This window comes from Lissotriton vulgaris, chromosome 1_1 (genome assembly GCF_964263255.1).
Source record: "Lissotriton vulgaris chromosome 1_1, aLisVul1.2, whole genome shotgun sequence".
Taxonomy (NCBI): domain Eukaryota; kingdom Metazoa; phylum Chordata; class Amphibia; order Caudata; family Salamandridae; genus Lissotriton; species Lissotriton vulgaris.
In genome coordinates this window covers 1,878,708,372-1,878,735,203 of record NC_141685.1, presented here as the reverse complement: position 1 = coordinate 1,878,735,203, position 26,832 = coordinate 1,878,708,372, and the positions used below count along the sequence as shown (strand labels likewise).

General features: G+C 43.3%; 1 protein-coding gene across 2 annotated transcripts in view; it reads right to left on the bottom strand.

Moving 5' to 3' along the window:
- The window catches only part of CFTR (CF transmembrane conductance regulator), a 1,194,762-nt gene that overhangs the window by 28,681 nt on the left and 1,139,249 nt on the right, over window positions 1-26,832 (bottom strand). For both annotated transcript variants that reach the window (XM_086919414.1, XM_086919415.1), the window contains 3 exons: window positions 19,976-20,065; window positions 4,501-4,673; window positions 4,252-4,357 (listed from right to left, as the gene is read on the bottom strand). In XM_086919414.1, coding sequence (XP_086775540.1) covers window positions 4,252-4,357; window positions 4,501-4,673; window positions 19,976-20,065 — 369 coding nt within the window. The remainder of the gene's footprint in view (window positions 1-4,251; window positions 4,358-4,500; window positions 4,674-19,975; window positions 20,066-26,832) is intronic.

Sequence of the window (26,832 nt, the reverse complement as noted above, 5' to 3'; positions counted from 1 at the left end):
ACTTCAGTTGTCTAGTGTTAGGTAAGTAAACGCTATCAAGCTCTAGTGACGTTCCATCTACTGTGACACCAATAGTTCTAGGTCAATTCTTGTCTAAATGATTGTGAGGGAGACCCCAGGTGCAATCCATATCAATGAGTCCATTGCAAAAGAGCAAAAACTACTCTGCCACGTAACTGGCCCACCCACGCTTCTATAGTTACTGGAACATTGAGGCTGTCATATGCATCTCCTGTAAACAGTCCCTGTCAGAGCACTGCACCACTGTGCTCAGACCAATCACGATGCTGCTTCTCATGTTGACAGCAGCATTGTGATTGGCTTAGTGGAGCCTGTGTGCTTCCTTCTTCGTTCTGGGAGTCAGAAGAAAAGAGGAAGAGGAAGAGGAGAGACGGCAATCATACTCAAGTAAGGGTATTTATATTTGATTCCCTCCTCCAACACCCCCTCCCCGCCATACCACCCCGTTCCTTAGCAGTCACCACTGAGTTACATAGATGGCTTGGGCTCCAGACCTCCTACTCCACTTTCTACCCGCATTTTCCCACCCCGGAAAAACAGCTGGTTATAATAAATAGCCAGTCAAGCTCTGTCAATGATCTTCCCCCACCAAAAAAACTAGGCATTTGAGACACATAAAACCAAATCTTAGTAATGATTTCTTGATAAAATGTTGAGGCAATTGTTTTTTTTGGTAGAATTTTAGATTGTCCAATGGATTCTTCCTGCTTCACAACAACAGACCCTCAGACTTTGTAAAGAGGCCTTTATCCATCTTCATTACACACACTTAATACAGCCAAAGAAAGGTGGCTGACAACTTTACAGAATTATAACACTCCTAGTTTTTAAATGCGCAATCTTTCCTATACACAATTTGCAATGGTACCTGGTACCTTAATACCAGTAGTTTCAATTAAACTATTCCCTTTTTTCAGAAGAGCTTGACCGCTCACGTTATATTGTTCAATCAATTACACCTATTCATTGTGATACTTTTTTCAATTTAGACAAAAAATCATGAAAGCAAACAAATTATAATAATACTTTAAAAGTGAAGCAGAACAACATTGCAGATACATTAAAAATCCTACAATAAAATATAATAGCAATATATTAAAAATACAGCATAACAATATTTCACATGATTGAAAAGGGGATTGTCACCACACCGTAGCCTGGTCGTTACTCATAATCAAATATTTTCCTGACACAAATCACAGACTATAGGTAACTAGATATACTAAAACAGATGGGTAAAGATATACATTTTTGCAAAAACAAAAGGGCAGGGCAACATTGCTTGAGCTAATGGCCTCATAAAATTGGCAGGATAAAATGTTTCTGTGGTATCTTATAAAATGTACAAAAAAATATAACATGAAAAGTGCATTGATCACCATCCCTCAGGCAGTTAAATAAGGTGACAGACCAATGATTTGTTTTAGGAAAAGTTACAAGTCGATAGATGATATCAAATCTGAATCTTGTCAGAACAAACCTGTGTTGGTGATTCTAAACATATTTAAGATAGGGCTGCATACCATCAGTAGTAAGCATCATTTGGTTGTTTATGATACCGGGTTTAGCTAGTTCCACAGATAGCCTTTGACCTTCAAACAGTGACAAACAGCACTTTTTAAACTCCCTCCTGCATATATGGTGTAAAGAGTCAGGGTTATCAAAAGGTTCTGTCGACCATACTTCCAAACAGTCTTATGCATTTCGACCATGGGATTTGTAAAGACAGTGACGACTTAAGACAGTCATTGGCAATCTTTCAATTTAGGGTGGTGTCCTCTCAGATCTAGATCCTATTCCATAGCAAAATTGGTTGGACTTCAATCATATCGGCTAAAACCAGAATGCTGAGCTCATTGTGTCAAACAAAGTATTTAACTACCTTTAGTAATGGCATAGAGTCTCCTAAAGAAGGCATTCTCAGCCAATTGGAGGAGTTTGAAGTTGCTGTATCCCCACACTCCCACCTCATGCAATGCCACAGGTACACACTTAGCCTTGTAGATAGTACCCAGTTCACTCAGGTTCTCTTACCGAGCTTAATTTTGGCAGTGTTGTTTGGGAGTTAAAAACCATCATTGTAAAAAACACTAGGACCGGCTGGTCCAGTATTAAAAAACTCATAAGTCATTGAGTTGCTTATATTTTTCCTCCCAACTCTAGTTTCTCTCATTTGTCGTTTGTAATAATTGTTGTTTGTGATGAAGCCATTATCATTTTTTTGTAATTTTGTTGTAAATGCTTGATGTCAAAATGTTTTCTAATGTGTAAATAATGTTGGTCTTTTAATGTTTGTAGAAAGTTTAATTAGCCTTGTAAATATTTGAATTCATTGTCTTTTTCTGCTATGAATTTTTGAAAACTTGAAAAAGGTATAAAATAATGAACACAAAGTAATGTGGTCTAGGGAAGCGACAATAAATTGGTTTCTTACCCTTCAAAATACGTATTGAGTAATTGTGGTGTGGGCACTTTGTGCTGCTTGTTAATTGTGAAATTAAGCAGCACCAATGAAGCTTATACAAAGTGCAATTTTCTGGAATAAATGGTCTGTTTCCATGAACTCTGTGCGTGAAATAAAACCCCTAGGTAAAAAAAGATGGAGCAAAACGTAGCTTAAAATCCCCAACCTTGAAATTAGGGCACTTCATAGCTTTAGGCCCGTATAATATTATAAACGTTTTACCCAAATTCACATTTAACCCCAAAGCCTGTATATAATTGACAAAGCACATGTGTAACCTCTGCAACCCCATGGGGGTACGAGACATGTACACTGTGTCATCAGCATAGAGGAGGGCTGGAATCTTCCGATGTCCGATCTGAGGGAAGTCCCCGCACCGCTCACTCAAGACTGTACCCAAGCTGTTATTGTACAGAGTGTACAAGAACAGTGCTAGAAAAAAACCCTGCCTACCTCCTCTCTCTATGTTGAATTTGCAAGTGCGTTCACCTCTGAGTCCATAGCATACCCTAGCCCTGCTCCATGTGTGCATCTCTCTAAGAAAATAAATTATTGGCGGGTCAACCTCTAACTCCAATAATACTTTCCACAATTTGTCATGCACCACACAATAAAACACACTCGATAAGTCAACATATGTCAAAAACAATTGCCCATTTTTAATTTGTGTATATTTCCAATTGACAGGTTTATGTTTAAGACCCTACTCAGTCGTCCTCATTCCCCTTTGAAAGCTATACTGTAGATCGAATAGAATACCATTGTTTTCCCATTCTTCCAGTCTAACTGTGATTTTCACCAAATCATCAAGTAGAGAAATGGGGCTGTACTTACTGGATTACAATGGTCCCCCATTTTATAATGAGGACTATCAAAGTATCCCACCATGAGTTCAAAATACCCGCTCTAAAACAAGCCCTATGTACCTTGTTTAATATAGGACTCCAGAAAGGGATATTAGCCACAAAAAAGGGCAACAGGAATACCGCCTGGGTCCGGCGCTTTCCTGCCCTTGATATTAATAGAAACCCTGTTGACCTCCTCTAACGAGATATACAACTATGGTCTCCTGGTAGTTCATCCACGGTGGCATGGTCAGATCTCAATGGTACCAACTGAGGGACACAAGAGATCTTCGAAAAATGAACAACCCAGTCAATTTTACTAATAGGAGTCTCTAATCTGGGGACAGTTTTGTTCTTTGAAAGAGGGCCATTAACACACGCCTGTAGCTGAGTAGTATATAGTCTTGTTTGCTTCGAGTAGTGACTCCCAAGCAGCATTTTTTAACTCTTGTTTCCTCTCTTTAGGTGGTAACCAGTTGTCCCACCGGTATGCTTTGAACTGAGAGGTACATCTAAGAGATTTATGAACAGGAGCTTTGAGTCTCCTGTGGGCCTTTGAGTCATTAGAATGAAAACCAGCCAGATCCATTAACTACACATTCTTGCCTACATACTGCAGGGGAGAGTGCTCTTTTAAATCTCATTCAGATAACATTTTAAAACTATTAATTTAAAAGGCAAAAGAAAGAGATCAATTTATTACCATCGGTGAAGTGATCCGCTGTGCGCTTTAGAGCTGCAACAAAGAATGCTTGCAAATGGAATCTGACTTCCGAGACTAAGCAAGGATTGTCCATTTGCATTGCTGTGAAGTCAGAAAATGAAAGACCTATCCTGTTTTGAATCAACCTGCCACACTTAGGGTATGCTGTTTTTCAATTTTCAACAATCAGTAAAGGAAAAATAGTACACCACACTCACCAGAAAGTACTGGCACTCCAGCATGGCTTCAAGTCTGTGCTCACAGAGTATCACTGTGCAGTCTGCAAAGGCGTGCTTCAGAGTTTTGCGAATGATTTGAAATGTGCTGAAATGCAAATATTGTTTCAAGAATTTAAATGTTATATGCCAAACAGATGTGCAGACATTTCAATGCCCTAATTATGTTAATATTTTTAACAACTATGGCCTAAAACTAGCACCATTTAAAAATTCAACTTTAGAGCTTACATAGGATCCAGATGAGCACTGGGTTCATCGAGAAGCAAGATTTTTGCTTTGCTGAGAACTGATCTGGCGAGACACATCAGTTGTTTGTGACCATGGCTCAAGACGCAACCACTGTCAAGAAGGACAAAATCGAGCTGACCCGGAAACTGCTCAATCACAGACTTCAGTCCAACCTGCACAAAAGAGGAGACAAAAAGCACAAGAAATCAGTTCTGTGAGATTCTTCAGCAGTTCAGACCTCATTCTAAAGTCTTGACTTATCATAGCTAGTGATTCACATTTTAAAGTGCAATATTCACTTTCCCGAAAGTAATTGGTAAATTTAGGATAACCTACAATGTCACACACAAATTCCAACATGGAACTGTACTTACCACATGTCATAATTCTGTCATCAGGTTTAAAGTAGACGGAATGGTCTACGCTTGTTGTAAAGCATATTTTAGCTTTCTTCAAACCTGGACAATTTATTGCTTTTTTGCCATACTTTGAGATATATGTTGTAGCAAAATGAACATAGTAATATGTACCTAACCATGAGTCATCGACATTACAGTGGGTGGCCCATTTCTAAGGAACCAACAAGAACATTCTTCCTGCTAAAGCAAGCACAAAGAGGGGCATATTGACAAGAACTTAAGACTGCCATCGGGTACATTTTTCCACGTTACAGCAGCTTTTTTTTATTGCCGTATTTACAATTGGCTGCTTACTGCGGTTAGCATCGCTTTTTCAGCGGAACTGTGAATTTTCAGGATCGCCACTTCTGTTAGCGGGACTTGATAAAATAGGATGCAAGGTAGGCATTCCCATGATAACACTGCTGTTAACCACACTTGGCAATATTAAATATGAAATTCCAGTAAAGTGATAAGCCCACAAAACTGCCGGTAAGTCCAGTTAGAGGCAGTTCTTTAAGACCAGAAAATAGCTGGTCTTAAAATTGGTGCAAACACTTGAGTCAACATATATGGTGTTTGCGTGCTGGACAGCGCTGCAAGGAACATTGCTGTACTGCCCACCTATCAATATGATAGGATGCATTCCTGGGCTCCATTCATAAAAAGTGTTGCATCGCTGTACCAAAACAGTGTTAGCTCAATTTTCACTGCACCCTCCTTGCGACACCATGGATGCGCCGGATTAAATGTACGGCGCTCCCTGTCATAATCAATGACAGATACATCTGGAATCCTGATATATCTGTTAGCACTAAAGTCATGAATTTCTACAGTTTTGTCGCAAGCATGATACAACTCCAGCAATACATGAAGCCAGCCTGTCCCTATGGTACTGTGTCACACTTACACCTGCCATGAGGAAGCCGTAAGGTTTTGACGCAGTGGCGTCCTCAAATGTTCGCAGTAAAATCTGAGATACTTCACTGCATCAATCCTAAGAGGCTTTGTTGCGTGGGAGCGCCCACCCTGCATACATCATACCTGATGCAGGTATAATGTGGCACAAAGCTTCAGAAGGTCATGCATGTGCCTGGATGTGCCACTTTGTAAATACTGTGCAACGTGGTGCAAGAATCACGCTGCAAATATGTCAAGAAAATGACGCTTAAGTGGTGTTAAACTGCCGGAAGGGCCAAGCCCCCCTGTCTTTTTATTTCCCCTACGATGGTGCACAATGGCTGCCATGTGACAATGCATGCACCCTTGCCCAATGGTGCAAGGGTGATTGTGTTATGGAGTTGATTGATGTTGTGGCTCCATCTCCACTCAAGATGTCTGCAGGTGTGTCTCGACTAGTGGAGGGTGGGAGTGAACCAGTTGGCCTTCTTGGAGTGTTGTAGGCCGGTTTATCCTTGAGGGGTGCTAGAGTGTCAGCGCAATTAGAGATCCATCGGTGGAGGTTGTGCACTGTGCTGTTGGTGTTTGTAAGTGTTGGCAGAGTGGTGGTGCTGAGGGATGTGACAAGAAGTTCTTCTGTAGTCTTGATTCAGCTGCAACGGGGAGGGGACAATGATGGCAGTGGTGTATGGTGGGCGTGGTGAAGGCGTGACGTATACAATGATGGTTGATCCAGGAGAGTTTGGTGGTGTGGCTTTAGTTGAATGTTCCTGCTGGCGGAGAAGACGGAGTTGAGGTGTGCTGTTCTGTGTGGGTTGGAGCGGTGACGGGCTGCTTGAGTCCAATGTTGGTGAGTTTCTCCAGGAAGGTGGTGGTGTTCTGGTCACTTGGGTTGTCCAGGTGGAAGCTGAGGTCCCTGAATAGAATGTACTCCATGGATGGGAGAGTCTGGGGTGCGATGAGGTCTACGATGGCATCAGTGAATGGGAGGTCATGGGCCACGGGGCATGTAGACAAGGGTGCCTGCTGAGGGTGGTGTTGGGTTTGGTCCGCATCTGGAGGTGGAGGTGTTCTATGGTCACTGTTGGGTCATTACAATGTGCGGTCAGTCGGAGTGTACTTTTGTAGATGATCGCAACGCCTCCTCCTCGGTCAGGGTGGTTCTTGCGGGTGATGATGTAGCTGTTGGCGATGGCAATGGTGATTTCCGGTCTGTAGCAGAGGTTGGTCCAGGTTTACAAAGAAGAAGGAGATGTCTGAAGAGTTGGCGCTGAAGAGGCCCAAGATTTCTGCGGCATGTTTGTGGAGGAACCACACGTTGCGAACAATGCATTTGAGATGGTCGGTGCGCTGTTTGTTGGCTTGGCAGCGAGAGGCGCTGGTGTGTTGATTTGGCAGTAGGTGCGTTTTCAGTTTCGGCAGGCAAAGGGTGCAAGATGGCAGGCGGAGGGGTGTCCAGGGTTGTGGACGAGGAAGGTGCTGGCATCATAGAGGTGGAGTGTCTGGGAGGCAAGATCCCTTGCACTGGACGCGGTCCATTCATGAACAGTGCAGACAGGTTTGCCTTTGGTGCACATTTGGCGCACCAGTTGAACACCCTCCTGCACATGGCTGTACAGCTCCCCAATTAAGTAGTGCTGCGGGGGGCTGGACAGCTGAGAGGCGAGACACGTGGGAAAGGACATTGAAGGGGGTAGGCCTGTCGGGGATCGCAGCGTGAACGAGGGAGAGGACAGGGAAAAAGGAACCTTACATAAGCACAGGAAAGACAAAGCCAAACAAAGCAAAGAAAAAACATACAGAGCCAAAGGTAGAAAGCAATGGAGAAGAGCAAAAAGAGGGACAGAAACAGCAGATTTAGAGGAGGGCAGACAAGCAGCAGAGCAGTGAAGCTCTACCACTGGACCACCAATGATGAGGCACAGCCAGGAGCCTGTGTGGGGAGGAGGGCCTCGAACACCTGACCTCTGGGTCAGAGGAACCAGCATCAGCAGATAGGGACAGTAGCAGCAGCAGCAGCTGCTAGATGGTGCTGCACTTTGGGAAGAGCAAGTCCACTAAGGGATAGTCCCCTGTACACTCAGAGATCACTACCAGGGGTGAGGAAAGGCTGCACCACCCGGTTGTCACTTCGATCTAACAGTGGTGACCAGATTCCGTGTTCCCCAGTTCCCTTGCGAGTAACGGCAGATTAATTTGCATACCCAAGGGCCTGGGCCCAAACTAGCCCCATGCCCCTGGCACCCACTGCCACCAATGGCAGATCTCAGTGACTTGAGCCAGTTAATTGAGTCCCCCAGCAGCACTGTGCTGTGTCCTCGGCAATATGCGTCCTCCACAGCACAGGTATTGCTCAGGGAAAAGTGTGCGTCACCCACCGGTGCTAGGCCTGGGCCCGACACGACCCCCAGGCCTCCTCCACTCGCCGTCCCACCTTCACCTCACCTGGACATCAACATTGGTGCTAAATCTGCAGCACTCTCTTCCAATTTGTGACTCAGCCAGCAGAAGCCTCAGCCACGTGGGATTTCACAAGCCTGGGTACAGTAGTCACTGCTAAGTCCGCTGAGGAAACCCCTTATGCAGGTGATGCAACAGGGTCCCCTTAGGCATGAGGCAACAGTGCTCCCACCACACAAGTTTGGCATAGCTCAGGAGCCTCACACTCCATAATGTCCGGCCAGTGCCACACCCTCCGGCCTGTGGTGCAGAGAGGTGCAGCCCAACATTGGCAATCTCCTCCGTGCACCCCGGTGTAGTGATGGCGTGTGTTCTGTAATGCAGACCTCCCTACGTTGGTACACAGGAGTGCATTTGCTGATCACAGCTCCAAGGGGCACTAGGCGATCTTCTCACACAGGTCAGCAACTTGTCTCCATGTGACCTGCCGGACTTCACCACTGGGTAAGAGTGATTGCCGATGCCTCAATGTCTACCACCACAGCCCGAAGGCTTGGTCCCGACACGGCCCGCCTCCAGCATCAGGCAGCAGCAACTCCACAGCACCTCCACCTCCCACTCTGAGTCTCAGAGGCAGGCCCAGCGAGGCCTCCAGGCCCCGGGGACTGTCCACACTGCCAGCCTTCGGCTGCCATGGTGTTGCAAGGGAAGTGCTATTAAGAGTGATGCATCACTGGTTTTCCCAGTGATGCGCCTCTTTTCATATATGGGGCCCTGACTCTGCATTTCTTCTCTTGCTCAGACTCTGGATGGTCATCCTGGTTCTTCGTAGGTTTGGGGTTGTTGTTTGCGTGTACTAAACTTGCGCTGGTTGCTCCATTCTGCATTCCATTGTTTTTCTTTTCTTTTTATCATTGGTGGTGGACTTATAGGTTATTTCTGCCTCTAGAGGCAGGAAAGTGATGGTGGACTGGCTAACGTGAGCTTTTTTGCCTCAAATTGGCTTTCGATCACTTTTCTCTCGCTAGCGGCAACATTTTTATCACCTTGAAAATAGTGCTAGCGGCAGTTTTCGTGAGCAGATCTTATAACCATGTAGCGACGTATTATAAATACGTTGGTACCATGGCGATACTTTTGGACGATACTCAACGGTACAAAAATTGCCGTTAATGCTAGTTAGCGGCAATTCTTGAAAAATATACCCTAGAGATCAATGGCATCCGCTTACAGGCACAACAAAGTGACATCAATTGAACAGCCTAGTATTTGCAGTTATCAGTGGATAGTACTATTTCTATGGGAAAGAACTTCAGTTGAGTCTAAGATAGAACACTTTGTACTAAACAGATAGCTGAGGCAGGGCGATAGTTCAGCATTAATATTAATTTGTCAGTATTTACAGAACCTGCCATGGGAAAAAGGAAAATGAGAAATTATGTCAAGAGGTAGAGGTAATGTAATCTTTAAATCCTGGTAATAAAGTGGGACAAATGTTTGTTGCATACTTGTGGAGTTACTAAGATAGCTGGGCGACCATCTTTACTTCCTCATTTGGTAGAGAGCTAGAGTGAACATGGGGCTGTGAGTCAAATGGAGTTGTAATTAAGGTATCAGATTTATTTTTTACAATTTTTGTGTTTCTTCGCATATGGTTTGGTGGGTTGGTAGATTACTGTGATTGGTGCAGTGATGTATGTGATATATGAGGTCACAAATAAAATTCGCAATGTGATGGATGCTGCTTTTGACAATACCCATGTGTACAGCACGAGCACCGTTGGGAACGGCAATAACAAATTGTATTTGCAGCAAAAAAACCTATAGGATGATGGCAGCAAATACTCCCTCTCTCAAACCAAAGACAATGTTCTATTTCTGTGTCAGCAATGTTTCCATCATCAATTTGTCTGGTGAGAGACAAAAAGCTTGATTGCCAATATTTGACTTACTCATCATTAAAAAAGGTTTCCGTAGCTGTGCAGTTACTTTCCAGACAACTTGTAAATGCAAGTGACATTTTTAGTTTGTCAGAAAACTCTGACAGTCCTTTCAATCACCTTCAAAATTGAAAACTCGACAACACATGAGAATGCCACAAGCCCTTACAATGCATTGACTGTTCTAGTTTCCTAATCCTGTATCCACCAATATCCAACAACACTAGAAAACGACAAAAAATCACAACAATGCGTTCAATCCTATAAGCTCTATTTGCTGAGGTCTATACAAGTCCAATTACAGACAAATACCAAAAATGGCTTTCTTTTCTTCGTGACCAAGTCAGGAACATAGTGAGACACATTCCAGTCAAAGATCAAAACCAGTCACATCTCAGAAATCCAAGGTTGCTTTACACTTGACACAAGCCACATCTCAGAAATCCAAGTTAGCTTTAAACATGACCCTCTCATCTACTGTGGTGTTCTCAGAAAACTCACCTTTAGCATTTACAGTTATGGTACTACTGTGATACTAGCTGACAATAGGAACTTTTTGGCCTTTGAACTCATTTCTCAAACTTCAAAAAATGTAAGGAAAGTACTCCTATACTTGGTACTTCTAATTACTTTACATGTAACACTAATAAACATACTGAAATACATCCTGGGACTTCAAATGTAAATGATCTTGTCCCACACTTCAGCCATATTTAATACTTTCCAACAACTTGTACTTAATAATGAAATCTGATAGACATACAAAACACCCATCACTGAACCCATCCGTCACCCACATGAAAGTTCTCACAATTCCAACAGACATAGCACTGAGAACCATTGGTCCCAAATCATCCGAGCATCCAGAGGTCCTCTCATGAGACTGCAACTGCAAACCAGCCACCCATGAGAGATATAACACCTCCACCTTTCAGAAACATACATTAACAGTGATCACATATTAGCTTTTATTGAAACATGGGTCATTGATGGATCTGACACAGATTTCAAATACCTCATTTGCTTTAGAATCAAAGGAATTCTTGAACATAAAAAGGGGAAGGGGTCACCCTGGTCTACTCCACTTGCTGATCTGCACAGAAAAGCACATTCCAATCTACTTTTAGTTGAAATGACCGATTGCAAAATCCAAGTTTAAGTTTAATAGCTCCTTCATCTTTGCAACACTTTATTGATCTCTTGAATGGAACTCTAAATCCTTATTTTCACCTACATTTTGCAACATGTATTTAGCTCCAGAAGTGTCCTGATTTACAATTTGTAAACTGGGTTTAATTAAAATGATCTCACACAACAATATCATCCTGCCAATATTTTAAATTTCAATGGGTGATGCCTTGAATATCTGGTCAGCCATATAGTTGGCACCCTACTTATTTTGCAGACGAGCTGCCCAATTCTGTTGGCTCTCAGCAAATCCACAGCCATGACAGTATCAGACTGGAGACAAATACGTGCAAAAAAGAAAAAAACAATGCAACAGGCCTTCTCTATTTATGCACTTATGGTCTGGAAAAATATCACCGTGTCATTTCGAACTGCCCCGTCATTAGTGCAATATAGGAAAGAGCTGAAGAATAAGTAACAGTCTAGTTTAACCCTTAAACCCTGCTCCCCTCGAGTCCCTTGTTAACTGTACCTTTGTCTTTGACCCTGTACATTGCACCCCTGTTTTTTAGGTCTCACCTATGCAGCGCGCAAGAGCTGCTTTGGAGTGACCTTTTGGAATCCCTCTGTACTTTTTTGGAAACTCTTACATGTACTGCACTGCTTCCATTGAGCCCTCGTGCATGTACGGCGTTTGCCTTGCGGGAGCGAGCAGCAGCGCCATCTATTTGCAATTATCGCACCCGCCACTGCTCGCTCCCGTAAGGTAAACGCTGTAGATGGACTTTAACGTTTGCGGCCGCACTTGTTTATCAGCTCTTGTTTGTCTTTCTCTGCCTCCTATGTTTGTGGCAGGTTTTTATTCCCAGAGTTCAAAGAAGCAGGATGCACAGAAACATGGCACACACAGTCTGTGCACATTTGTGCATGCATGTGTTTGCATGCGTTAGCACATTATATTTAAGTAGTGTTGCCAATGCTCAACTTAGCCTTTGTGAACTGAGTCCAAAGTTTGTGATACGGGTAAAAGAATTTGCTAACCCTGTTCTCCTCGCCTCACTCAGCTGGTTATGCATCATGCAGATGGCTCCCCACCAACAATATTAAGATGCAAACTGCTCTGAGATTAGGCTGCGGAGGGAGAAGAGGAGACAAAGGCGAATCTTCTCCATTCTTCCTGCACTGTCAGCTCATTCCCGATCTTGTTTTGCCTTTTTGTTTTCTAATTTATTGTTTTGTTCTGAACTCTTATTTTTTTTAACAACGGCAGGCCCTCATCACTATAGCTCATTAAAATCATTTGGCGCTTGAAATATTTTGCTTCCCCTTATTTCCTTTTTGGTGTCTATTTGCCACAGAGGCGCTGTTATCCAACTTCCCCGGGCCAAAATGTCCCTGTGTTATTTTGAATTGCTTTATTAGAGTGAGACTCGAGGTTCCTGGCCGCGCCTCAAATCACACACACATATGCATACGCACAGGCAATCAATTATGCATCAAATGACTTTTTGATTCTTTACTTTTTGTGAGGCGTTTTCATGCTGTCGCACCTTAAAAGGCTGTGCTTGCCGGCGGAGGATTACTCCGTACCAAATAACCTGCTTTAATTGGTAACTAGAAACAAGCACAGCAGCCCCTGTGAACAGCGATAAACAGCTCGGCGGGGTGGGGGCGGGGCTTAGCGCCCGAAGGAACGGGGGAGGGCGCTTCAGAGTCGGCTTACCGGTCAACTAACCTTGTGTCATGAAGGTGGCGTTTGTCTATGCACGTTTGTCATGCCCATGACTACAACAGGAAACCAACTTCGGGGCAATTCACACCTATGTCAAGTGCTCAATTTGTAAAATAAGAAGTGCGGGTGCGCTAAGCATCCTCAAAGCCCACCGCCTAGGCTCAGCTGCTGAGTACCATGGCTGCATAGCAGTGGTTAATTTGGAAAACAAGCACTGTCATAGCCAATAGGTCTCGCCTTTGGGACCTTATAAGTGTTTAGCTATGCAACAGTTGATGTTGCACCAAGGATATTGTGTTGCATAACTAAATACTTTAAGGTCCCAAAGGCAAGACCTTTTGGCTATGCCAATGCTTGTTTGGATATTCTTGCACTATAGAAATATCTCACACTTACACAAAACATTCACTAGTTTCCCCACCATTGTAAAATTCCACAGGCCCTCAAGTATTGGCCTATTATTGCCAAATTATACCGTGGCATGTCTCATCATGGGTTTGAAGAAATTCAACATCACCCCAACACTGAAGGAAATACATTGTTCGCCCTTCAGGCTAATATCATCTTCAAGACCAGCAGCTGCAAAACCTACATGGCAATGATGAACAATACCTTCTATTACCAGGCCAAGAAAATAACTTCCTCAGGCAGACAGTGTCCTACCAAGAGCTATGGAATTGTCATACTAGAATCAAATATGAACAAATAGAACAAAAAAAGAAGAGTACCTTCGTATTTCTGTATTTCCAGGATATACATCCTGGCATAATAACTGCTCAAACCCTACGCAATTGAGAAATAAGTATTAGCCATGCCTCTCCAAGGAACACAATGCTCAAACATTATAAGTATAAATCTGGCCACCCTCACAAGTGACTGAACTCCCAGACTTAACCTATTGTTCACTCACACGAATCTACGTTCACCTGGATAACAACTCTAAAAACTATGCCAACATTACTGCCTGCCTAGACTACATACAACACAGGTTCAACATGGGCATTTTCTCTGATTAAACAATGGCAAAATGGGAATTCTTCTTCGACTAGGACACTACACTACCTGTTTACCATTTTGTTGTCCGCCCTCCATTGGTCCAACCCCACCACTATTAAAAAAATATTAAATACGGGATTGTCTTTCAGCCATCCCTTCATTAACTCCCTAAAATAATGCCATTTTCTATGGACGTGATTTATTTTTATTGTACCAGATTAGCATACATATAATGCCAGAGCTCCAAAGCTATCACGACTATACTTGCCTTACAGCACATAAATAAATAAATGCATATGTGTCTCTTGACTTAGCTGTAAATTGGGAGAAGTTTGAAGCAGGGAGAAGACATCTTTGCATGAATCCGAGCGTGGATATTCAGGTGACTGACTCAGAACGGAGAGGACTGAATACACAGGAAAGAAGAGAAGTGATGTGATAGTTGTGACTGGGAGGTGGGGTATCAGTCGCCGGAAAATATATTTCAATCACACGATGTGCTGTGTAAATATGTCCACTGATTCGACCTCCTTAATACAAGGAGCACATTGTGCTGGTGGACACAATGTAACCAAACGTGATAAATATGTAACTTGCCAGGTATAGATATGAGGATAAAATGTGGTTATTTCACTTTTTGAGCCCGGAGAAAAGGAGATTAGGATGTGATACGATAACACTGTTTGTGATTCAGAGAGAAAGTGAGAATGCCCGTCACAAAGAAGGAAAGGGAAGCTAGGCGAAATCAAAACCGCAATCCATTTGTACAAAGGCTGGAAACGAATCTCTTCTGATTATTTGTTCCAATTTCCCATCAAAATAGAGAAGGAAACCTGTGTTGGTCATTTCCAGTATTGAGCAAGATAAGAGTTGGCACCGAACCAGCAAGTACCGCTGACAGAATAAGTGATAGTGTAATTACGTGCACTCCACTCATTGGTACCATGACACATCATTGACCTCCCGTCTCCTGGAGCTGTGCCCGTGTTAGCTACTCTACCTGCACTGCTAATCCGATTAGATTTCCGGATTTGGTATTCTATGGGAGAACAAAACACCATTTTCATTTCTGTTTAGATTACCCAGTTAGCTGGCGGGTTCCCTTTTGAAGCTATGGTAACAACATAAAAAAACTGAACACGGAAATGCTGATCATGCTGTTTATTTGATGATGAATCAGCAGAGTGGACTCTGGAAAGGAAAAGTCCAAGTTTAAAAATCTGAAGGCTCATTGTATTGAAGTACTGACTTGATAGCAGTGATGCGCAAGTGGAATGTTCTCGCTTTCGTAAAGCCAATAGGTTTGGCATTAGCTGCCAAGAATGTGACTTTTGTCAATATTTTTGCTTGCCATGAATTTTGTTGACATTATTGGTTGGCGAACTGCAGAGCCTTCCCAAATATAAAAAATGAACATTGTCTAAACGCTAAAATATTTTTGGGGCTTAAAAACAAACATGCATTGCTTTAGCAGTCCCTAGCATTAAAAGGAACCACTCAAAACCTCAAAGAAAACGTCTCTCCAAGACGGAACCAACGCCAACGTACACAACAGCAAAGACCTCTTCACCATTGTCAAGGAGTTCGCCAGGCCCAACAGCGAGACCACAGACGTCCCACCCTCCCAAAACCTTTGCAACAAACCCGACTCCTTCCACCACATGATCATGCAGATCTATGACAGCTTTGACACACAAGATCCTGCCACAACAGCCGCCACCATAGTACGCAACCGCGCCGCAGCCCAACAGATCTCCACTCATCTCAGATGACACACTTAAGACCATGAAGAGCATCCATCTGATCCTTGCCCGTTCCACATCTTTCATAGATTGCTGCGAGCTTCGCCGCACCATCAACAGCTCCATCGATACCGCCACCTTCCCCGATGACTGGAAACATGCTGAGATCAGCCCCCTGCTAAAAAATAAGCCATCCAACTGCTTGAACGACCTCAAGAACTTCAGACCTATTCTCCGTCTACCCTTCCCAGTCAAGGTCATCGAAAAGGCCATCAACTCCCAAGTCTACAAGTTCATCGAAGAGAACCACAGCCAGTACACCTCCCAATCAGCTTCCAAAGCAACCACAGCACCGAATCTGCACTCCTCACTGCCACCGACGACATCCGCTCCCTTATCGACCGGGGCAAAATCGCAGCCCTCATCCTACTGGAAATCTTTACCACCTTTAACACTGTCTCCCACCAAGACTCCCGGACATCGGCATCAGTGTCAAGGCACTGGACTGGATGCACTCCTTTGTCTCTGGCAGAACACAGCAAGTCAGACTACAACCGTTCCTCTCACAAACTACAGAGATCAGCTGTGGAGTGCCCCAGGGCTCCTCCCTGATCCCCACTCTCTTCAACCTATACATGTCCCCCACTCGTGGCCATCCTTGTTTCTGACGCTGAGTATAGATGGAAAATAGTCTACTCGATGGAAAAAAGCTACCATTGGAGTGAATGCAACTCTGTAGATTTGACTATAGTTCATTCACCTCATTCTTAAAAGCTTTAAGAAAAAAGGTGTCCCCTTTCAGAAGTCACACTACCTGTTCTGAGTGCAACAGGTTACAAAGAGGGTGCCCTCTGAAAAGGAGTGGCAAGCAGCACCAGAAGGAAAAACCCCAAAGACATAAAAGCATTCCTGGATACACAATTGTAGGACACTTCTTGCAAGGCTGGCTTTTTAGATCTGGGTAACATCAAGACTGGAGTAGAGCCGGATCAGACAGGACTGGAAAAGAGCAGGAATTTGCAGGCCTGGAACAAATAGTACTGGAGTAGGGCTGGAGCTGGCAGGACTAGAGCATAGCAGGAGTAAAGAATCCAATAGCAGTAGTAAGCCAAAGGATTTACAATGCAATGGTACACTGAACTGAAACTCTTGCGCACTGGAAAATAGGAAAAACTTGAAAGGAAGGGGCTGGTCTTTGAACAGGAACCAACCTGACAGGAAGTTAATATTCTCAGAACTGTTTCCACCTGACAGAAAGAGTTTTGTCTCAGAAATGAATATGCTGAAATGGTGTTCACATTTGGTGGCCTTAACTGAATGGCCTCCGTGCTTGATGGCCGTTCTAAAAGGAAGGTTGTGTTTGGTGACCATATTAGAACAGAGTTCCACTAAATGACTAAATGGGAGTTGAACTTCAGTTTCTTGTTTTCTGCTATGCCTGTTGCTGGCTCTGAACCATAAGTAGTAAGGGGGTTTAAGATGAGTTCGGCTCAGCATGTGGACAGAGAGGCATGAATAGTAAATATAATTCAGGAAAGAAGATACCATCATGTTGGAGAGTTCAGTTATCCAAATACTGTAACGCCGAGGCCGTATTTGTGGCTCATATGAGAAGGTTCGCTGCAGGAGAGACCTTCCCTAAATCTGATTGCCCTGAAGAAAGTCACATACCTTGGTTCCCTATTCTTTGTACAAAATATGTTGCTTTGATTCAAACAAGCAAAAATAAACAACAACACTCTAGGTTATTACATTGCTATCCTTTCTGCCGTGGCAACATTTAATCAATGCATAAATGATGGATATCTTTAGCTGTGGGTGAAGTGCACTAAGACCAATGTGTTTTCCTTAAACACTAACCAAATGTTCTTAACTTAAAACCTGGACAAATTCACAAAGCAATTGCTTCAACAATGAGCCCAATGCTGTGCACAGAACAGGCAGGATGTAGACATACCATGCCAAAGTGGCATCACAGCAGATTAAATCCCAATTGAATCATATTTTAATAGTCACGCAGGTTGCATGCAGGTTGAATGTCCAAAGTATCCACAAGCCTAATCCTGTCTCCTGTGTTTGGTAGGCACAGGAAGTCCGAAAGATATTCAGTGATATATTTAGGAGATGATCAATGAATATAGGAAACTCAAATATACTGGTAAGGATCTCTAAAGTTGAGCTTTATTTACTAAAAAAATAAATGTGCCATGGAGAAAATCTGAGGTACCTAAGTATTAATGTACCCACCTAGTTTTGAGATGCTCCTCGTAAAATAATGAGGCGATTCCATATATTGATGCCTTACCAAATTCAGCATTAAGGCTAGGTGTGCTAGCGTTTAGAATGGGGATAAATCCATTTTTTTGTGTTATTCTGCAAATACTGAACTTTTAGATATCAAGGGAAAATGTATATGTGGTTTGCATGCAAGTTGTGATTCTTTACATATTTTATTAGACTGTTTGTGGTTATTGTCGGCATAAAAAGCACTTTTAAGGCTAATTCTAAGAAAGTATGGAATATTATATCGTAAGCAAGCCTGTGGCGTTTTAATGGACATGAGGATATGACTTGTGCAACAGGAAGACATGTATTTTCCTTAAATGATTTTTGAAAGGATTTTAATTAATCAATTTTCAACGTTTATTTGGTGATGTAAACCATGCAATAGAAAGATACTTATTAGCTGTGAAATTCTTTAAAAAAACCTATAATTGACTGGGATAATGTATAATACTGTATTTTTAAATAGGGGCTATTTTAAAGTCTAAGATCTAAATAAACATATTTTTGACTGACTGACTAACTGTCTCCTTTGTACATTTGAACCAAGGTTGATTTTTGACAAAGGCTAAATGCCAACCTCTCTCTTGTATGGTGAAAACCCTCAGGTTAAAACTCCATTTTGAAATATCTTTAGTGCTTTTTTCATCTAAGCAGAAAAACCAAACTAATCATGGTACGATCATACATTTACCTTTGACCAATTACAGACACATGTTTAAATTGGTCAACTTTTTTTTATATTATCATACACACCATGTAACTGATGTTTTTTCTTAGTTTGAAAAATAACATCCCATATGCTTTCCACAGGAACATTTGGTGTGGATCTAGATTTCTATTCACTTTTCACTTTTTTAGAATGTGCAAGTGTGACTGTGAATGTATAATAAAGGACGATGGTGTCTTCAAATATCAAGATCGAGAATTTTGATTTTGCTCAACACCATTGTAATATATTAATGAGAGGATATAGTATGGATCAACATTGCCTTGTTTGCAGATGATGCACAACTGAGTTAATTAATAAATATGTAGGACAAACTAACCTGAGAAAGTAATTTGTACACATTAGAATGATTCTCCCAGTACGTGGTAGACTCTGCAATGAGGAAATATGCAACTAATCCCATATGGAAATGCCAACCAAACTAGAACTGGGCCATGTGTGGCTTCTTCACGGCAAGAAGCATCTTTATTCTCCCAAGGTAGCTGGAGAACCCTGGGATCCTTCCCTTAAACAGTGCTGTTTATCTAAGAGCAATTTGGGATTGGCACTACTATCACCACCCACATATATTTACAGGAATAAGATGGTCTAAATGTGGAACAATCTAAGTAAGTTAGTAATGGCAAATCATTAATCATTCCCGATGGCAGGATATAAAAATCCATCAGGCACTGTTTACCGCCTGATGCTCCTAACAGTCATATCTGAGGGTAGTATTACACCCACTACTGCATACAAGCATAGGTCCCCATTTCACGCTCTGACCCCTTGTGCCTGCTATCTAGTGTAGTAATTATGTTAATATATATTCTGTAAAGGAAGAAAACCCCATGATGATGTAAATCCACTGGTTCATATAATACGATGACCTAAACCTAAATAAAATTATCTACAATGAACTTGTTCAATAGAAATGACACCATAACATCTTCAGGGGGTAGATTAGTTTCAGGCTTTTCTAGCTATATTAAAAGACCATGAGTAACTAGTGTGATGTTGATACACAATTCAACTTTTCATCATCTTGATTTAAAATATGAACAGTGTTTCAATATGATCACATTTTCAAAATGGAATTACAGTTTTGAAAGTTTATATTTAGAGAATATTTAATTGTGAATGCTTTTTTTGGAAGGATACATGCTCTTGAACACAACTATAAGTTTGTGAGTTTGCACTGTAGGAATGAAAATAATGCTTCTAACAAAATTGGCGCAAAACATTACCTCCTCTGTAACTCTCCATATTTCTTCATCACTCCAATTTCCATAAGGATCTAGGTTCTTTCGGATACTCCCAGAAAATATAAAGACTTTCTATTAGGATAAAATGACAAAAAAGGATATAAAGCATTTGCTTATTCAAAATATATTTTAAAAATCTCACTTTACCACGAAATAACCAAAATTAGAGCAAGCAAAAACTTACAAGCAAAAAAATAGTTCATGTTGTGCAGTTTAAAGGCACAGTTCGTTAATAAATAGGTAAAATGTCATAACTTACTTAGATCATAATTTTACATACTTGTAAGTTGCAACTTTTGGTGATTCAACACCAGTTCCATCTTAAAATACAGAATGTACACATGGCATTCATGCATCTAATTGCATTTCTGTAGCCCCACCAACACTAACTTTACTCATGCCGAACTTAATCATATATTTAGTTTACATTTTTTTAAATAGAATGCTTTTATTGCTGGTTTGTTCTTATATTCTTCAATAAAGAGATGTCTCCATACATCAATTAAACTAAGAGTATGCTGTTCCTAGGATATTACAGAAAGGGAATGTTAGACTATTGTAAAGATAGGTCAGAGGAATCTGATAATTCAGAAGCACGAGTCCTCACCCACATAATTGGGTGGGATGCTTCATCATCGGGCAGCTCCTTGTTGGGCCTGCACTGCAATGCCAAACTGGACCCTTGAGGGGGCTCTTTGCCAGAGATCATTTAGGTATTGATAACCGCAATAAATTTCAAGTGAAGAGTCTAAATTGGTAAAGTGAGAGATAAAAATGACTTAGAGTTACCGAATAAGTGTTTATTTAAGTGGTGTCTCTTGTCATGTCTAAAAACAATGTGGGGCGATAAAGCAGGTAATACTCCTTCAAATATCAAGGAATATTTTCATATTCACCCCTTATGAGTGCTAAATGGATTACTGCAGATCATCCCACTTTTCATTGATAAATGACTAGTGCATTGAGGTTTAAATTGAGGATTCAAATAATTGTAGAAAACATGTTTTAAAAAGTCTGTAACTGCCTGACGTCTAGTAATTTGGGGCCATCCACAAAACATGCATTGCATTTCAACCACCACTCTGTCATTAATCAGTCGCACAAAGAATTCGAAAGAAGAATAAGGCAGGCTAATTTCAGTATGGTTGGTTTGTGTCTCATCTTTTTAATTGTATAGTATTTAGGTTAAATGTATCTTCTGCCAGAACAATCTTATCTTTTTTTTTAGCAAATAACAGCAACCGCAAATGTCAGAAGCAATCATCAGAAGACAAATCACTGTAGCAAAGTTTGTAACCCTTCACTTGCCAGGATTAGAAAGCGTGGGAATGGCAGACATGAAGTCAGCTTGCAGACCTTGTCAGGGAACCATGATGCAAGAATCCCTCAAACTGAAATCAAGAAAAACTGCCTCTAGGTAAATCAATGTAAACTGATCCAAGACTTTTTAAAGCAAGTCTTGCCTTGTCACCCAGCTGATTCTGGCACTGGATAGTGACCATCAGATCGAGACCAAGACTTTCCACAACTGCATGAAAGACATCACTATATGGCTAAATGCCAACTTATTGAAACTTAACAGAGACAAGACAGAGCTTCTGTGTTGCTCTGCTGATACATTTTTTGTAAGTCTCCCAGCCAACTTTTGGCCTTTACCTTTTCAGGAAGAACCATCCCCTCGGACTTGGTCCATAATTAGGGTGTCACCTTCGACAGCAAGCCATCTTTCGAGGTTCACATCACTAAAAGAGCTGGACTCTGTTTTTCGCTTTTTTGAGAGTTGCAAAAACTTCTTCCTCTGCTACTAACATTGCCAAAACCCTGGTTGTGCGCAGCATAATCTTGAGCAGGCTGGATTATTGTAATGCCCTTCTCCTACGAGCTCCAGCCTTGTTGCTGCAAAGACTACACAGGGTATAGGCCATTGCAGCCAAACTGGCTCTGGATAGGCCTCGAAGATCCTCCACATCAGATGCATTGAAGGAGCTTTATTAGCGCCAGATTAGGCAAAGAATCACCTTTAAGGCTGTTTGTACTGTCTTTAATGCTCTTCAGGGCCGTAGTGAAGTCAACTTTCAGTACGCCTCACAAAAATATGCTCCGGGCAGATACCTCTGCTCCTCATCAGCTAATCATGTTTGTATTTCAAATTTTAAGAAGACTAGATAGGAAGGATGTGCCTTCTCAATGATGGCTGCCAAACTTTGGAACTGGCTCCCAGCCTCTGTTAGGCTTTCAGCTGATCTCCTATGGTTCAGGAAGTGTTGGAAAACCAGGCTTTTCTCCCACTACCTCCCACTGCCACTTTATCTTCTGAGCTGCTGACTGACTACCAGTTGAATGCTCTAGCACCAGGATGCCTTTTAGGTGGTAGTGCAGTTTATAAACTGTAAAACGAAATAAATAAATGTCACCTTAGGCCCATTTTCTTTTTCGTTACTTGGTGCACCGTACTGAGTAATAGTGGCTGCAATGGAAATGTTCCTGTGACAGTCTGCCAATCAGAATGTAGAGGTTTCACAAATCCACAGCCAGATTTGTTATATTATGTGTTTGTAGAGCACTCAATCATTCGGGGGGAGGTATACAGCCACGGCCCGTGGAGGGAGTTCCGGTGGGGCAGAAAGGTGGGGCGGGGGAGGGGCAGGGTGGTGGGTGCTAAAAACCGGAATATGGATAATTGGAGGTAAGTAAACAGTTTATTAAATAAAACAAATTTTGAAGCGTGCCCTATATCGCAAAATGCGATGCAGCGGGCGCTCCGAAATTCGTTTTATTAATTAAATTGTTTACTTACCTCCAGTTATCCATATTCCGGTTTTTAGCACCCCTCACCCTGCCCCTCCCCCGCCCCGCCTTTCTGCCCCACCACAACTCCCTCCACGGGCCGCGGCTAGAGGTATATCCTACACTGAAACAGGAGCGGGAGGTTCAGGCCTAGGGCTAATTTGGTGGAGCCTATTCAAAGAGCCATGTCGTGATGTTCTTGCAAAATTTGAGAATTGAATCTGATTTGCAGCAGCAGGTTGGTTCAGTATGTAGGAGAATGCCTGACTGCCGGCTCTGGTTCTGCATATGCATAAGGTGTGTGTAAGCTGAGGTCCGGCTGAGTGGTGGTGACTGGTGAGTTTGGAGAAAGTGATGTGGTGGTTAGGTAGGATGCAGCCCTGTTGTTTGAGGCCCGAAGGTGTTGGTGTGACGAATTTGAAAAGAGTTTGCTTTTGCATGGACAGTCAGGGGAGTTCCCTGTGATGTTGGGAGGTGTGCATTTATCGTGTAAGGTTGAGTGTGATCTGGCTCCCAAGTTCTCTATGGTTTGGAGGAATCTGGTCAGTTGCATGCAGATTCTGGTGTAGAGGGTGTTTCCATACACCAGTTTGATCCTGATGAGGGCTTGGGTGATAGATTTGTGTGTGCCTGTGGGAAACCGTTTGAGGATCATCTTCAGGGAGTGGAAGCAGGAGGAGATTAGGGCAATTGCTTAGGGACTCATGCTCAGTTGATTGTCAAAAATAATGCGAGGTTCATGACATGGGCATTGAGTTTGGGGGAGGGATCAAATACGTTTTGCTGCTGAAAGGAATCTGTAAGAAGTCCCACAACATACTGGTAGGAGCTCTACTTTATTCCTTAACCAACTGCGACATCCATGCAGAAACCGCCGCCAGAACCCTGGAATAGAACTCACTCTGAATTCCATGGAAACTTTGCTTCACAGAATTCTGTCTACTCCTTTCACCGTTTTTGGTTGCAGACCGGGTTTGCAATCTCGCCACAGAGCAGAGCAGCGCAGCACAGAGCGAGGCGTCAGCGGAGCGGAGGGAAACGCAGCAGTTACCGCCACTGCTATGGCACCGCACCAAGAGAAGTCAAGCCAAGAGTCGCTGCGTTTGTGCCATGGTTGTGCCTTGAGTGCCCTCATTGCCTGTGCCCCCCGCTCCTGTGTCCCCGCTCCCAAAGAACTTGGCTGGGAAAGTGGCGGGAGTCCCGCCGTAGACCGGAGTGATCAGAGCGGCCGGGCGGGGTGTCAGCAGAGTCAGCAAGATGAGCGCAGCAGCGCAGCAGGCTCTTCGAGCATCCTTGCCCTGTCTCTGCCCCATGCCCCTTGCCCCGTTGGGCTCAGAGCGGTGGTGGGGGAGCGGCGGAGCCTGAGAGCTAAAGCTCGACTGGGCTCAGTAACTTCAAAAAACTTTGCGTTTCCTTGGCTTACAGCCCCTAACAGTAAACGTCACTGCCGCCGCCACATGCAAGCAGGCGATTGAAAGGCTTGCTCAGCGGAAAAGCAGTGGAAGGCGGCAGGCGGGGAGCGAGCCTCGGAGCCCAAGGAGCAAACGCGGCGGTGAACGGAGTCCAGGGAGCAGCAGGGAGCCAATGCAGCAGTGAACGGAGTCGGAGGTGAACCGTTGCAGTGCTTGTATCTGGGGGGGCATCCACTATAACCGGTCCTGCGCCTCCTCCTTCCCTGGTATCCCCCAACAGCAGCAGGCCCTGTAACCGTACAAACTTCAGCTGGACATGCTGTGACAGCGACTGACACCTGTGATTGTCTGTAGCAGTGTCTCCTGTCTCCTGTCTCCTGTGTCCTGTGGCTGCCTGTGTCGCCCTAGTGAAAAGCCTCAGAGGGGCTAATTCAATCTGCCCACCGCCTGCCTGCTTCATTAGCCTCCATCAGCCCTCAGCCACACCTGCACTTACCTGCTCTGCCTGCGTCGCCACCTCGCATTGGCTGCTCCACCTGGCTGTTCTTGGCTGGTTTTGGCCAGTCTGGCGGCTAGGGGGTGCCACACACAGTGTGTCACAGCAGACAGGACAAGGCAAGACGCGTGGCTACTCCTGGTAGAGGAGGTGATCAAATAAAATCAAGAAAAAAAAATCAAGAAAATCAGGAAACACAAGCAAAACAAGGTGATAAAGTGTCTAAAAGCAAGGAGAAGGTGGGCAAGTAATACGAGCAAAAGTTATCTGGCACCAGGATTCGCCTGGATTCACTTGAAATCATCAGGCTGTGTACAAAGCCCAAAACGTCAACAGGGAAACCAAATAAGAGGCGCGGAAGCAGGAGCTTTAGGATACCTATCAGGAACAACAGGTATAATAGCCTGTTTCGGGTCTCAGGTAGAGAGACACAGATAGACAGATACCTCAGGTAGGGAACTAGACTTGAGATCGGGCAAAGAAAGGCGGAGCATTTCAACAGTAATTAGCAACCAGAAAAAGAAAAAGAAAATCCTCAAGGTGCCCGTAAACACCCAGGAGAAATCAATGAGAATCGACTCACTGAGCAAAACAGAGGATGAAACCTTAGTCAAACTGGATACGGAAAGGGAATTAGAAGCAGAGGGTCAGTTGTTAGTCCAGACCAAATCACAAACACCCCTCTTCCAACCACAAATGTACTCCAGATTTGCCTTCATAAAAGACGCCGGGGCAGTGCAGAATCACAGGAGCACCACACAGAAGGGCCCTCCCTCCCCCCTGTGCCCGGAAAAGATTCCCATAAAAAATCCAGATAATCTAGATACGGTACCTGCATCGACATCGGCATCGGCGAGCTCCCTGAACAACGATAAAACAATAAAACATCCCCTGGACCCAACGTCTGAACCTAAGCCAGATGAAAACAGTGCTCAAGACAACGAAAAAGAAGGGAATCAACTCAGGCGGCAAAAAGAAAGCGTAGAATGCAGCAAAGAAGTGCCCCAATTTAGAGCAAAAGAGACGGGCTATAACAAGCACCCCAAGCACCCCAAGCACCCCAAGAACCCCTTAATCCAAAACCATTCAAACCATTCCATTCCTTTCAAACAACCACCCCATAGGGCCCCTGGAGTGGCTTTGGAACCAAACATCTTAATCCAATCCAGCCATCTTGGCCCAAATACAACACGAGACTTAGCATCAACAGCCGCAAACGGCTCAGCCCTCATCCCAATCCCACATTTCCTCATAGGAACACAGGAGGGATGCAACGATACTGACGAACTAGAAAATGAAGAAGATGTAAGGTCTCAACACTCATCTACAGACAAATTCTCAACAACTAATACAAACGGCGTCTGGAACCAAATTTAAACCCCATCCCCAGAAAACAAGTCCATCAACAAACTGCAGGTTCGGTCCCCGGGTACAGCTGGATTTAACTCATCCTTCCTGACAACAGAAGAGTGGGAAAAAATGGTGGATACCTATTCCCAGGGAAAGTGTGATATGCCACTGCACGGCATAGAAAGCAAAATACATGAAACGCCAAAGGCTCTAACTACAGAGGAGAGCGGTCTATGGGCATCCCTTCTAAACACCATGAATCTCTCGACAAAAGCCATGGAATACCACTCGGACAAGATGGATATCCAATTAACCCTTCTAAACCGCCTAACCACACATGTCATCAACATCGACAACAAGCTATTAGATCTGAACGAGCTGATTAAAAGAGCCCAATCAGAAACTACAATCAATCCTCCAAGCTTCATGTGTTTTTCAATTATCGACAAACTAGCCACCCTCCCGGCTGTAATGAGCGATCTCCTAACAGACATAAAGTATGCAAACAACTCCCAAAGGAAGCAATGTTAGTCGGAAGCGAAGAAAGAAAAAATGCAGACTATGCCTCAAAGCTAAAAACAGAGGCTACGAATCATCTCAAATCTAGCAAGGAATCAAACAGCTTAAAAGCCCGGTCTAAGGAAAGGTACGAATTGAGCACACATCAAGAGGGTGTCCAGGACGGACAAACACCACATTGGAACAAAATCTTGAAATTAGATCAAGCGGGATCCTCACACTCGCTTCAACAAGAACAACAGCTGCAGTGTAATCCCACTGATCCGCCAAATAAC